The 13,114-nt window shown below is 42.2% G+C and overlaps 1 protein-coding gene across 1 annotated transcript in view; it reads right to left on the bottom strand.

The window, feature by feature from the left end:
- Window positions 1-2,940: 2,940 nt before the first annotated feature.
- The window catches only part of LOC146965670 (uncharacterized), a 310,932-nt gene continuing 300,758 nt past the window's right edge, over window positions 2,941-13,114 (bottom strand). The window contains 6 exon segments of the mRNA XM_085765089.1: window positions 2,941-3,581; window positions 4,990-5,036; window positions 10,235-10,412; window positions 10,591-10,760; window positions 10,874-12,671; window positions 12,798-13,029. Coding sequence (XP_085621215.1) covers window positions 2,941-3,581; window positions 4,990-5,036; window positions 10,235-10,412; window positions 10,591-10,760; window positions 10,874-12,671; window positions 12,798-13,029 — 3,066 coding nt within the window.

Genomic DNA, 13,114 nt, shown 5'->3' on the forward strand with positions numbered 1-13,114 from the left:
AATGTGATGTATTTGTTGTATATAAATACACAAACAGAGACGATGTGACAGGAAACCTGTTGATGATACAAGACTGAGACAGTGACGATGTTTAGACTGTGATAGAGAATCAAATCCATGCCAGATTTAATCTGGTCGCTGGTTTGAAACCTTGATAAATACAAATCTTCAAGCTGTTGTTATTGATGCTGCTTTTAGCTGATGTATTATTATTATTATTATGGTTATTATAAGAGTTGTGATTGGTTGATCTCAAACAGGAAGTAGCAGCAGCTGCAGTGTCTGACCTCTGCAGCTCAAAGAAGTAAAGAAATAGTTTTTATTCTTCTGTTTTTTGAGCTGGAGTCAAAGTGAAGAGTTTTTACTTGAATCTCTCAGCTGTTTAATAGATACAGTGCCTCCTCCTGGCCTCCTGGCAGCATATTTATCTTCATTTCTAAACATTATTCTCATTTTATCATATTTATGACTTAGTTCAAGTGTAAATATCGGTTTTGAGACGATCACATAAGAAAGAACTATATTCACTGCTTTTAAAGAGAACGGTTCTAGTCTGAGTTTCATGTGGGGAGTGTTTGTGATGATGATGATGATGATGATGATGATGATGATGGTGATGATGATGATGATGTGTTGAATGTGAGATGGCTCCAGAGATGTACCGACTGCATGATTTATAAACTATTTTTTCTACAAAAATTAAAATATATATTATATATGATTGATGTTTTTGTGTGTGTGTGTTTATTTATCTGTGATCTGTAGAGATAGATCATCTGACCCCCCCCCCCCCCTCCCTACCTGACAGCACAGAAATAGGTTCATCATGTGAGTGGTAAGAATAGACCTGTGGTTTGTAAATGTCTCTGCTGCCAGTGGGCTCAGTTCAAGGCCTCAGTCCTCTCTGACCTTTGACCTGCTTTATGAGGCAAAGACAAACATCACGGCTGTGGTCGTCTGCAGAAAGCCAGGGAGAAGAACCATTAGAAACACTATAAATAATATTATGTAAGTTTAGTTTTAGGGTTAGGGGTTAGGGTTAAGATAAGATCATCCTTTATTTGTCCCACAGTGGAGGGGATTTACAAGGTTGCAGCAGCAGACAACAGCAAAGGAAGTATAGCACAGATAATAAAGAGCAACAGCAATAAAAAGAAAGCAGTATTTGTAATAGAGTATGATTAATGAATAATAACAATTAGAAAAAAGGGTAGTAACACTTTACAATAAGGTTACCTTAATTAACGCTAGTTAGTACATTACTAAGCATTTATATATAAACTAATGTGTTAAGTAATGCTGAGTAATGCATACATAATGATAAATAATTATATTATTCAACTTTTAATTTATTAACTAACTTTGAGTAGTAAACATTAATTAACTGCTTATTAATAGGCTACATTAATTAATGTGTTTCCTAACCCTAAGTAATACATAATAATGATTGTTAATATATCTGTAAACAGTTAATTAATGCTTAATAATGTACTAACTAACGTTAATTAAGGGAACCTTATTGTAAAGTGTTACCAAAAGTATTACCTACACCTAAATTTGGACTTTAAGATACGATAAGAATTACTTTATTAACCCCAAAGGAAAATTAATTTATGGAGGTTTAGTCACTTTCTTTATATATTAGGCTAAATAAAACGCTACTTTTCTAATTTTTCAGTGTTTTTTTTTTTTTTTGATAGTAAGCTTGTATGATGTTATGAATATACCTGCAGTAGCTTTAACTGTGGGCAGGACCAACAGAAAAAACTTTTGTTTTTATTAGACACTTTACAAAATGCCACTGAAACAATCCAACTGTTATTCCCACTACAGGTAATTAGCATAAATGATGACAGTCCAGGAAATAAAGTCAAACAGTTTTATTTTTATGATGTAGCTAAATGAAAGACGCTAGCGTTCAGAGTTTTACTGGGGAAACGTTGGCCAATACATGTAATGAAATGATTTTGCCCAAAAATACAACATCATTTAAAGTTACCTGACACGAAATGTGAACTGCAAATCCAGGAGTCGTTGCCAGGAGCCCAGCCGTTTCTCCGAGTTGCAGTGATCCATCTTGGTCTCTTTTCTGGTGCTTTAGGTCGCCGCCCGACATGAGAAATTGTTCCGCCGGAGGAAGAGCAGTGAACTGAGACACTGGGAGCTTCTGCTACAAACAAGCTTAAAATATAGACTTATTTAATTTTTTTGGGAACAATTTCTCATGTCGGGGCTTCAATACAAGACGGACATTACATACGAGCAGCATGGAGGTATTTGGATGTTTTTTGGTGTGTCTTTTTGGACGAAGAAAGTTGGTATCCATTCACAACCATTATATGGATAAATACTGCTGCGCCGACCCCCCCGTAACTCAGAGAAGCCACGGAGGACTCTGAAACTTCTCCCAGCCCTTAGTCCACATGAGGGGGAGGAGATAATGAGGGAAATTTGAATTTTGGGTGAACTATCCCTTTAACAACTAGAGGAAAAACAACTGATAAACATTCTACAAAGTAAAAGTCACACATTGGCAGCAGTGAACAATTTCAGAATAAGACGTTGACGCCTATGGAGAGACATTTTAGTCAAAACTTGATGAATGAATTAAAATCTGCCAGGAAATGAATCTGAAAATAAATCCAGTAATAAATGTCGACATGTAAATGTTTGTTTATTAATTCATTTATTTACTGATTCTTTTTTAAATCACGTTGTTGTTTATTTCACATCAGATTATTTACATTAATGGATTGAATCAGTTGATTTTTTAAACTCTTCTCAGTGATTCTCATAAACTTCTTCTTGTTTTTCAGGTCCCAGTGATTTTTCTGTTGCCATGACGCTGATGAGTTCATTATTAAACTGTGTTCATCTCTGTCCTGTGAAGACGACGTGAGTGAGAGACAGAGACAGACGTGTAGAGACTGAACTGTCTGTTCAACAGAGAGAAGGTTTCTGTGACAGGAGGAGACTCTGCTTCACTCAACACAGACTCACTGACGAATCAGAACGTGGATAGAGTAAAAACCCAGGATAGAGAGGTTGAGTGAAGGTGGTGTTGAAGGTGTAGAGGTGGATCAGTGAGTCAGAGGAGACTCTGTAGAAGGACAGAGAGCCAGCAGGACAGTCCACATACACTGCTACTCTGTTAGAGACAGAGGAGGAGGAGGAGGAGGAGGAGGAGGAGGAGGAGGAGGAGGAGGAGGAGGAGGAGGAGGAGGAGGAGGAGGAGGAGGTGATAGGTGTCTCTCTGCTATTGTGCCAGACTCTGTAACCACCATCATAGCAGAACAGACTCCAGGACTGATCGTTCCCTCCAAACCAACAGTCTCTACTGTTTCCTTTCCTGCTGATTCCTCTGTAACTCACTGATATAAAAACGTTTCCTCTCCACTCGACCTCCCAGTAGCAGCGACCAGTCAGACCAGTTGAACACAGCAGCTGAGGCCAGTGGTCAAATCTGTCTGGATGATCAGGATATGACTGATCCTCCTCCACCCATGTTGCCTTCCTGTTGTCGTCAGACAGTTTGATCTTTGTGTACACTGTGTTTGTGTCGATTGTGAGTGGACAGGAATCTGATGGAGAGAACAAGACACAGCTGCAGTTATTGATCATTGATCAGTTATTGACAGTTTGATGAAGACTCATGAGGTCAGTGATGTGACAGTGTGAAGATGGTTGAATGTGCTGCTTTGTTTCCAGTAGGGATGCACATTTTGAATTTCTTTTCTGACCGATAACCGACGCTCGTTAACCGATTATTAACCGTTAACCGATAAGATTACGACGCTCCATTTTTTTTTTTTTTAGCCATTAAAGGGACAGTTCAACATTTAGTCAAATTGGCCCATTGCCATAATCCCTATAGTCATAGCAGTAGGTTCGTTACCTTTAATTGTCGGTGCAAGCTATTTTTAGAACGGCGGAGCAGAGCCGTGAGCTGCTCAGGGCTATGCTATGGAGGCTAAGGGAATTTCTTGGTTTCCCTCATCAAAGTCATCAAATACACAATCCAACAACTCCACAACGCTCTGGTGGACAAGTTGTGAGCTGCACATTCACCACGCTATGAGATAATAACACAACGTTACCACACAGAGTTGTATTAGAGGGAAATTCATGTAAAACCTTCAGGGACAGTTTTTCATCAACAGTCTCTGTATTTCCCTCTAAAACAACTCTGTGTGGTAACGTTGTGTTATTATTATCTCATAGCGTGGTGAATGTGCAGCTCACAACTTGTCCACCAGAGCGTTGTGGAGTTGTTGGATTGTGTATTTGATGAGTTTGATGAGGGAAACCAAGAAATCCCATAATGAGCCTCCGTAGCGTAGCTCTGAGCAGCTCACGGCTCTGCTCCGCCGTTCTACAAACAGCTTGCACCGACAATTAAAGGTAACGAACCTACTGCTATGACTATAGGGATTATGGCAATGGGCCAATTTGACTAAATGTTGAACTATCCCTTTAAATACACACGTGCGCTGTGACAGCTGATCAGTGCCACATCCACTCTGCTCTGTCTCAGCTGATCTCTCATATGGAGGTTAGATCGTCCAGTGTAGAACTGTTTTAGTTACAAAGTGCAGCCAAACACCAGACTGAAGGAGCAGCAGAGCTCCTCTGTGGAGCTGCAGGAGAGCTGCATCAGCCTCCTCTTTTATTTACTTTTTTCATTGTTTTCAGCGCCGTTGTTACAGGTGATTCACATCTTTGTCTGTGTAGCTACATTTATGGTCTGATCTTCCTTCACGGGGGCTGCTGCACATACTGTCAGTCCTCCTGTGGAACTTTTTACTGCAAAATATGACTGAAGGCACGTGGAAATCTGCACGTGTCGACACGCCCCCACGAGTTGACGACAAGGAGCTAATAAAAAAACTGATAGTATTAATCGGTCAAAGTTCTTGTTATCGGTTAACGGTTAAACGGTTCAACATGTGCATCCCTCGTTTCCATGAATCAAAGTAAAAACAGACTTACACTTCCTCAGACCTGGTGTCAACCATGGGACTCCAGCAGGCTCCACCCTGAAAGGAGGAGGGGGGTCAGAGCAGCACCTTCTCTGTCAGCATGCACACATGGACATTACATGGCTCTCACACACACACTGTTTTATCACTGTGTTCACATGGAGGCTGGTATGTCTGGATGAACACTGAGCACAGAGAAGAAGGAGCTGGAGTCTTTATCTAGTGATGATACAGAGCAGGAGGAGACCAGGAGGAAACACTTCATCATGTCTTTTCTCCATCTGATGTCACTGCAGTGTTACACAAGCAACTTGTGTTTGTCTGAAGAAAACTCCCCAGGAAGCTGAAGAATGAGGCTGTGAGCAGGTTTCCACAGGAGCCACAGCAGCAGTGAGTGGATGAAGGAGCTCTAATAGAAACCATCTGATCACAGTGACAGGACGGATCAGGATCTCATGATCAATGACTCTGTTCTTCTCTGCTCTTCACACAGATCAGCTGCAACACACTGACTCACTGAGATCAGTCACATCATGTGGAATAAAGCAGCCGTCCTCAGGACCAGTCCTGAGCTCCATCAAACCTGTCCACACATTTTGACTGGACTTGAAGTCAGAGTCCAGAGGAAGCAGAGAAACTGTAGAGCAGAGAGAAGCAGGCTCTGTCACTACCCGATTTGTGACAGCTACGTATGGCAACTCCACTTGGACAAACTTAGTTGAATTGACTTAGGATCACTGCCCTATGTGTGTCGCCAGAGACGGTTTATCTTTTTATTATTTAAAAAAAAATACTTTATTAGTAATGTAAATTGAGGGTTCATTGTGGTGGTATGGATCTTGATGCTCAGAAAACAGGAAGACAGGCGGACTTTTAGTGTTTACTCTCGTCTTTTCTCGCCGGCCTCATCACCACGACAACCACAAACAATCACAACTAACCACAACACTCACTGAATAAACGAGTCTGCCGCGGCTGTCTTATGACGGACGTCCGCAGGGTTTTTTAATTATTTTTTTAAAATCAATTTCACAGTACCGTATTTTAAATGAACAGAACTTTAAGCAGACTTGCGATTGTACGCAAATCGGGCAGTGCCCAAATTAAGTTTGTCCAAGTGGAGTTGCCATAGGCAGCTGTCCAAGATGGCGGCCGGATTGCGCATGCGCAGACCAGTTTTGTCACAAATCGGGTAGCGTTGCAAATCGGGTAGTGACAGGCTCAGCTCAGAGCACATGGACTCAGACAGGAAGTGAAGCTCCAGCTGCTGGAGACTTTCATTAAAGCAGATATCAGTGGAATGTTTTTGTTAATATAAGTCCTAAATAGTCCTATTTTCCGTCAGCAATCACTTACATGAAGTATTTCAGCCTAAACACGAGTCTCTCCGTCACTCTGCTCTGCTGTAACCCGAGGAGAAAATTTTCCTTGTGGGATACAAGTGTTATCCAATGAGGGGAGAGAACGGCATGAAGGGCTGTGTGTGCAGCCAAGGGATGCGCGTGAATGTGGTGACGTAGCACGAGGACCAATTGATGCCTGACAAGGGCGGGGGCTGCTAACTCATGGTGCGTTCAAGGAAACTCGTACTTTGTGTTTTTCCTTCCTGTGAAGTCATACCAGTTCGATCTGGTACGAGTTCACGGGTCGGAAGTTACGAGTGGCCGTTATAGGGAACTTTCACAGACAACAGGACGGTAAAAACACGAGCTACGGGTTACCTGGAACGCTACCAAGTCGTAGTTGTGACTTGAAGCTGTAACTTACGGTTTCAAAAGCCTGCCTTGAACACAGCATTAGCCGAAACGGCCGTGCCGCTGTTATCTGCTTTAAGGAGCCACTTTGTGGCTTCATCTGATCTGGAGTCAGCACACACACAGTCTGAAAACAGCTGTTTGATCACACACACATTCAGCCACAAACACTGATTATTACACTGTTCACTAGTAGAAATCCTAGTTCGGGAAATATGTTTAATTTGCATCATTATTTACTGTGTAAAGTCTATGGGGCAATTTTTTTCCTTTACTCCTATCACAATGAAACTTTACACAATGAAAGTATCCATGAAATGTAACATTTTTTGTATTACAAGTTTCTTTGAAAAGTAATTTTAATATGCAAATGAGCCTTACACTAATCAAATATGCCCAAAATACACCCGAATAGGCTTCTTTTTTTTCCTTTACTCCTACCACAATGAAACTTTACACAATGAAAATAGACATTAAAAGTAAAATTTTTTGTATTACAAGTTTCTTGGAAAATGAATTTGAATATGCAAATGAGCAATACACTAATGGAATATGCCCAAAATACACCCGAATAGGCTTATTTTCTTCCTTTACTCCTACCACAATCACACTTCACACAATAAAAGCATACATGAAAAGTAACATTTCTGTATTTCAAGTTTCTTGGAAAATTAATTTTAAATATGTAAATGAGCTCAACACTAATTGACTTATGGTCAAGAAGCCATAAAGCCACAAGCAGCAACAGTGGCCAAATAACTAACACATTCATGTCCATTCAATAAGTTAACCTATGCACTGAGTGCTGTCACTTGCCACACTTGACTTATGCATACACACATGTCACTTGCCACACTTCAAAGACCTATATTGACCTTAAGAATTAATTGCACAGTCTTGTCTCCATTTGCTATCTAAATTCTTTTTTTTAATTAGCGAACAAGCCTTACCTAACGACTTTCCTCCCAGTTTGCAGAGAACATCAGAAGAAAGTCAGAATTCATCAAAGTCGTTTCAACGACTGTGTGTGATGTTATATTAAATATGCTGTTATGTTCAACAACATATGAGCGGGACTAAGAACTAAGTTATTTGGCCCCTGTTTTTGCTGCTTGCGGCTTTATGGCTTCTTGACCATAAGTCAATTAGTGTTGAGCTCATTTACATATTTAAAATTAATTTTCCAAGAAACTTGAAATACAGAAATGTTATTTTTCATGTATGCTTTTATTGTGTGAAGTGTGATTGTGGTAGGAGTAAAGGAAGAAAATAAGCCTATTCGGGTGTATTTTGGGCATATTCCATTAGTGTATTGCTCATTTGCATATTCAAATTCATTTTCCAAGAAACTTGTAATACAAAAAATGTTACTTTTAATGTCTACTTTCATTGTGTAAAGTTTCATTGTGGTAGGAGTAAAGGAAAAAAATAAGCCTATTCGGGTGTATTTTGGGCATATTTGATTAGTGTAAGGCTCATTTGCATATTCAAATTTATTTTCAAAGAAACTTGTTATATAAAAAATGTTACATTTCATGGATACTTTCATCATGTAAAGTTTCATTGTGATAGGAGTAAAGGAAACAAATAGCCCCATTGGGGTGTATTGTTGTCGGCACCATAGACTTTATACAGTAAATAATGATGCAAATTAAACATATTTCCCCAACTAGGATTTCTTAGGACTTTTAGTGTGTTGTTCTAGAACACCTCATAGAAATGATTGTATGGTGAAAAACCTTCTGTGACAATTATTTCTATTTTTGGGTCCAAAATGAGCTAAATTGCCTGGACTATACACTCACTTTCTTCTGATTGACAGCTCCAGGCCTCTGGACAGTGAGGACATCTGGATGTCACACTGTGATTGACTGTCTCCTCAACACAACAACACATCTCATCAGGACAAGACCAGGATCTCAGAGAGACTGAGCTGATTATTGATCATCAATATCTGACCAGACAGAGACCTGGTGGTGCTGCCTGGTTTCTGTCTCTTATTTCCTCCTTGGTTGGAGACGCTGGGAGACGAATGTCTCTCAGCAGTGGACATGCTTTGATTCTTGTTGCTGTGTTGTTATTAGTGTGTCCACACTCAACAGGTGTCTACAGTCTCTGGGACTGTTCAGGTCAAACACTCTGTTGGTTCAGGAGCAGTTCAACCAGCTGCAGCTGAAATGTTTCTTGATACACTCTGAAATAAAGTCTGATCCAAACATCTGGAGAGACTCAGAGCACAGCTAATAATATGCTTTGTTATATTACTCAGAGGCTGTTTGAAATCAGAGAGAGGATTAGGCGTTTTCAAAAAACCTCAAATAAGAACTCATATTAAACAGCCATGTGTTTCTGTTAGAGGTGTTAACCTGTGGAATAACTGTGATGATGAATTAAGAATGACAGAATGTAGTTCGATTTCCTCTTTCAAAAATATGTTTAAAACCAAAGTACTAAAAGAATATACAAATTTGTTGTGAAAGCTGAATGGTTGTTTGATCTGAATTCTTATGGTATAACTCAAACCAGGTACAGTAGTCTAAAAGTTGCCTTGCTGAATTTGGTTTTGGTTTGATTGTTTTTTTGTTTTGTTTTTTTCTCTCTCTTTATCTCTTTTCTCATTCGTTTCGGTAAAAAGGGTAGGCATAATAAGCATGAGCTTCAGCCTTTTCGATTAGCACTCCTCATTGTATTTTGTATTTGTGTGTATTAAGTGAATTCCATCTGTTGAGAAGAGGGGGAGATAAGATGCTAATCAAATAAACTAAACTAAACTGAACTGAGCTGCCAACAGCTTTTTTCATCACTGACATCTCTTCTCCTGAATATGACACAGTGAGTCATGATGAGACACTGAAGTCATCATGAGGAGAAACTCCTGATCCCAGTAGTTCATCACTGTGACTAGAGTTGAGCCGGATACTCGGCTGAAACGAGTATCCGGTACGGATAAAGCACTTTTGCCGAGTACGAGTATAAAACAAGTAATACGAGTCAATAGCTGTGCTCGGGAAAAAAAAAAAAGATTGAATGAATATCCTCATTGGATAGCTGACTGTGTCAGCGTTCTGTGATAGGCTACAGCCCCTCCCCTTCACACATCCAGGTGTGTGTCCCGCTCTGATCACTCACACACAGAACAGCTGACAGCTGTCTGTCTCTCCCTCAGTCACTCAGGTTCGTGGGTCTTTACCCTTAATGTGTGACTGGTGAAAGCTGCACAGCTCATGTTTGAAACACTCTGAGACTTTGGCTTCAGTATAAACTGTGTTGGGATGAGTCAGACTGTGACAGAGGACGTCAGTGGAGTGGGCGGAGCTTCACTGTGGCCTACACCACCTCTGGATATGGTCTGAGTGATGGGATCTGATGTCATCAATGCATGGATCACCTGAGACAGATGTTAATACCAGGTGTGACCAGGTGTGAACGAGGCCATAGAAAATGTTCCAGCTCCAGCTCCTCTATCAGACAGTGTGTGTGGCTGCAGCAGCCTCTCCATACCTGAGAGAGTCCAGTCTCCAGTCTGGAGCCTCCAGTCCAGCAGACAGCAGCTTCACTCCTGAGGCTCCTGGATGGTTGTAGCTCAGGTCCAGCTCTCTCAGATGGGAGGGGTTGGAGCTCAGAGCTGAGGCCAGAGAAGCACAGCCTTCCTCTGTGACCAGACATCCTGACAGACTGAACACACACAACAACACACAGGAACCCTCTGTCAACACCTGCTGCTGTGTTCAAGTGGCATCAGATAAACAGCTGGATGGATCCTCACCTGAGAGTCTCCAGTCTACAGTGTGGACTCTCCAGTCCACCAGACAGCAGCTTCACTCCTGAGTCCTGCAGGTTGTTGTTACTCAGGTCCAGAGTCTTCAGTCTACAGTGTGGACTCTCCAGTCCACCAGACAGCAGCTTCACTCCTGAGTCCTGCAGGTTGTTGTTTCTCAGGTCCAGGTGTCTCAGACTAGAGGACTGGGAGTTGAGGACTGAGGACAGAGCTTCACAGCTTCTCTCTGAGAGGTTACAGCTGCTCAGTCTGAAGAGATGATCATGAGGAATTAAAGAAGAAAGGAGTTTATTATCTGTTCTGTTGAAAGACAGAAGTGTTTTTATCTAATGATGAATAAATCCAACTATCTCTACACTTACATAGCTTTGTTAGAGGCTTTGACCACTGGCAGCAGCCTCAGAAGAGCCTCCTCTGAAGCAGAGTATTTCTTCAGGTCAAACTCGTCCAGATCTTCTTCTGATGACAGTAAGATGAAGACCAGAGCCGACCACTGACCAGGAGACAGTTGATCTGTGGAGAGACGTCCTGATCTTAGGGACTGTTGGATCTGCTCCACTAGAGAACCATCATTCAGTTCATTCAGACAGTGGAACAGGTTGATGCTTTTCTCTGCAGAGGGAGTCTCTTCAATCTTCTTCTTGATGTACTGGACTGTTTCCTGATTGGACCGTGAGTCACTACCTGTCTGGGTCATCAGACCTCGTAGGAGATTCTGATTGGTCTCCAGTGAAAGACCCAGGAGGAAGCGGAGGAACAAGTCCAGGTGTCCATTTGGACTCTGTAAGGCCTCGTCCACAGCACTCTGGTAGAAGATTGTCTCTGCAGATTTGACTGTTGTTTCAGTCTTCTTGGAGGTTGTTTGTTGTTGTGACATCAGGTTGAGTCCAGAGTTGATGTAGGTCAGATGGACATGAAGAGCAGCCAGAAACTCCTGAACACTCAGATGGACGAAGCAGAACACCTTGTCCTGGTACAGGCCTCTCTCCTCTTTAAAGATCTGTGTGAACACTCCTGAGTACACTGAGGCTGCTCTGATATCGATGCCACACTCTGTCAGGTCTGATTCATAGAAGATCAAGTTTCCTTTCTGCAGCTGCTCAAAAGCCAGTTTTCCCAGAGACTCGATCATCTTCCTGCTCTCTGGACTCCAGTGTGGATCTGTCTCAGCTCCTCCATCATACTTGACCTTCTTCAGTTTCAGATGAACCACCAGGAAGTGGATGTACATCTCAGTCAGGGTCTTGGGCAGCTCTCCTCCCTCTCTGGTCTTCAACAGCTCCTCCAGAACTGTAGCAGTGATCCAGCAGAAGACTGGGATGTGGCACATGATGTGGAGGCTTCGTGATGTCTTGATGTGGGAGATGATCTTTCTGGCCTGCTCCTCATCTCTGAACCTCTTCCTGAAGTACTCCTCCTTCATTGGGTCAGTGAACCCTCTGACCTCTGTCACCATGTCAACACAGTAAGGAGGAATGTGATTGGCTGCTGCAGGTCGTGTGGTTATCCAGAGGCGAGCAGAGGGAAGCAGGTTCCCCCTGATGAGGTTGGTCAGCAGCACGTTGACTGAGGTGGACTCTGTCACATCAGTCAGGATCTCAGTGTTGTGGAAGTCCAGAGGAAGTCGACACTCATCCAGACCGTCAAAGATGAAGACGACCTGGAACTGATCAAAGCTGCAGATTCCTGCTTCTTTGGTTTCAGAGAAGAAGTGATGAACAAGTTCCACCAAGCTGAACTTTCTCTCTTTCAGCACATTCAGCTCTCTGAAGGTGAAGGGAAATGTGAAGTGTATGTCCTGGTTGGTTTTGTCTTCAGCCCAGTCCAGAGTGAACTTCTGTGTTAAGACTGTTTTCCCAATGCCAGCCACTCCCTTTGTCATCACTCTTCTGATTGGTCGCTCTCTTCCAGGTGGGGCTTTAAAGATGTCTTCTTGTCTGATGGTTGTTTCTGGTCTGTCTGGTTTCCTGGACGCTGTTTCAATCTGTCTGACCTCATGTTCATCATTGACCCCTCCAGCCCCTCCCTCTGTGATGTAGAGCTCTGTGTAGATCTGGTTCAGAAGGGTTGGGTTTCCTGCTTTAGCGATGCCCTCAAACACACACTGGAACTTCTCCTTCAGGACAGATTTGAGTTTATGTCCACAAACTGGACCAGGAGCAAAATATTCTGAATGAAAACACAAGAAATATAACATTTTAATTCCAATATGAACATGTTTCCCTCCGTGTGTTGATGTCAGTGAACGTCTCATTTGTCCATCATGTTGAATCTTTAGAGAAATCCTCTTACTCTGCAGACGCTCAGCCAGCTCCTCCTGCTTCATCCTCCTCAGGAAGTTCACTGTGATCTTCACTAATGCCTCTCTGCTGCTCCTCCTCTGCTCTTCATCCTCACCACCCAACACCTCCTCATCCTCCCTCTGACTCCCTGAGCATTCTGGGTAATCTGGACTCAGAGCCTTGTGGATCTTCTTCAGCTCCTTCTTGACAAAAGTGACCATGTTCTCCTCCAGCAGCTGGAACAGAAACTCTATGAGTGACAGCATCAAACTAAAACCATGGAGCCAAACATCAGATCCATGTTGGACAGACTGACAATCC

The sequence above is a fragment of the Trachurus japonicus genome, chromosome 21 (genome assembly GCF_045865225.1).
Source record: "Trachurus japonicus isolate A0001 chromosome 21, Traja_1.0".
NCBI lineage: Eukaryota > Metazoa > Chordata > Actinopteri > Carangiformes > Carangidae > Trachurus > Trachurus japonicus.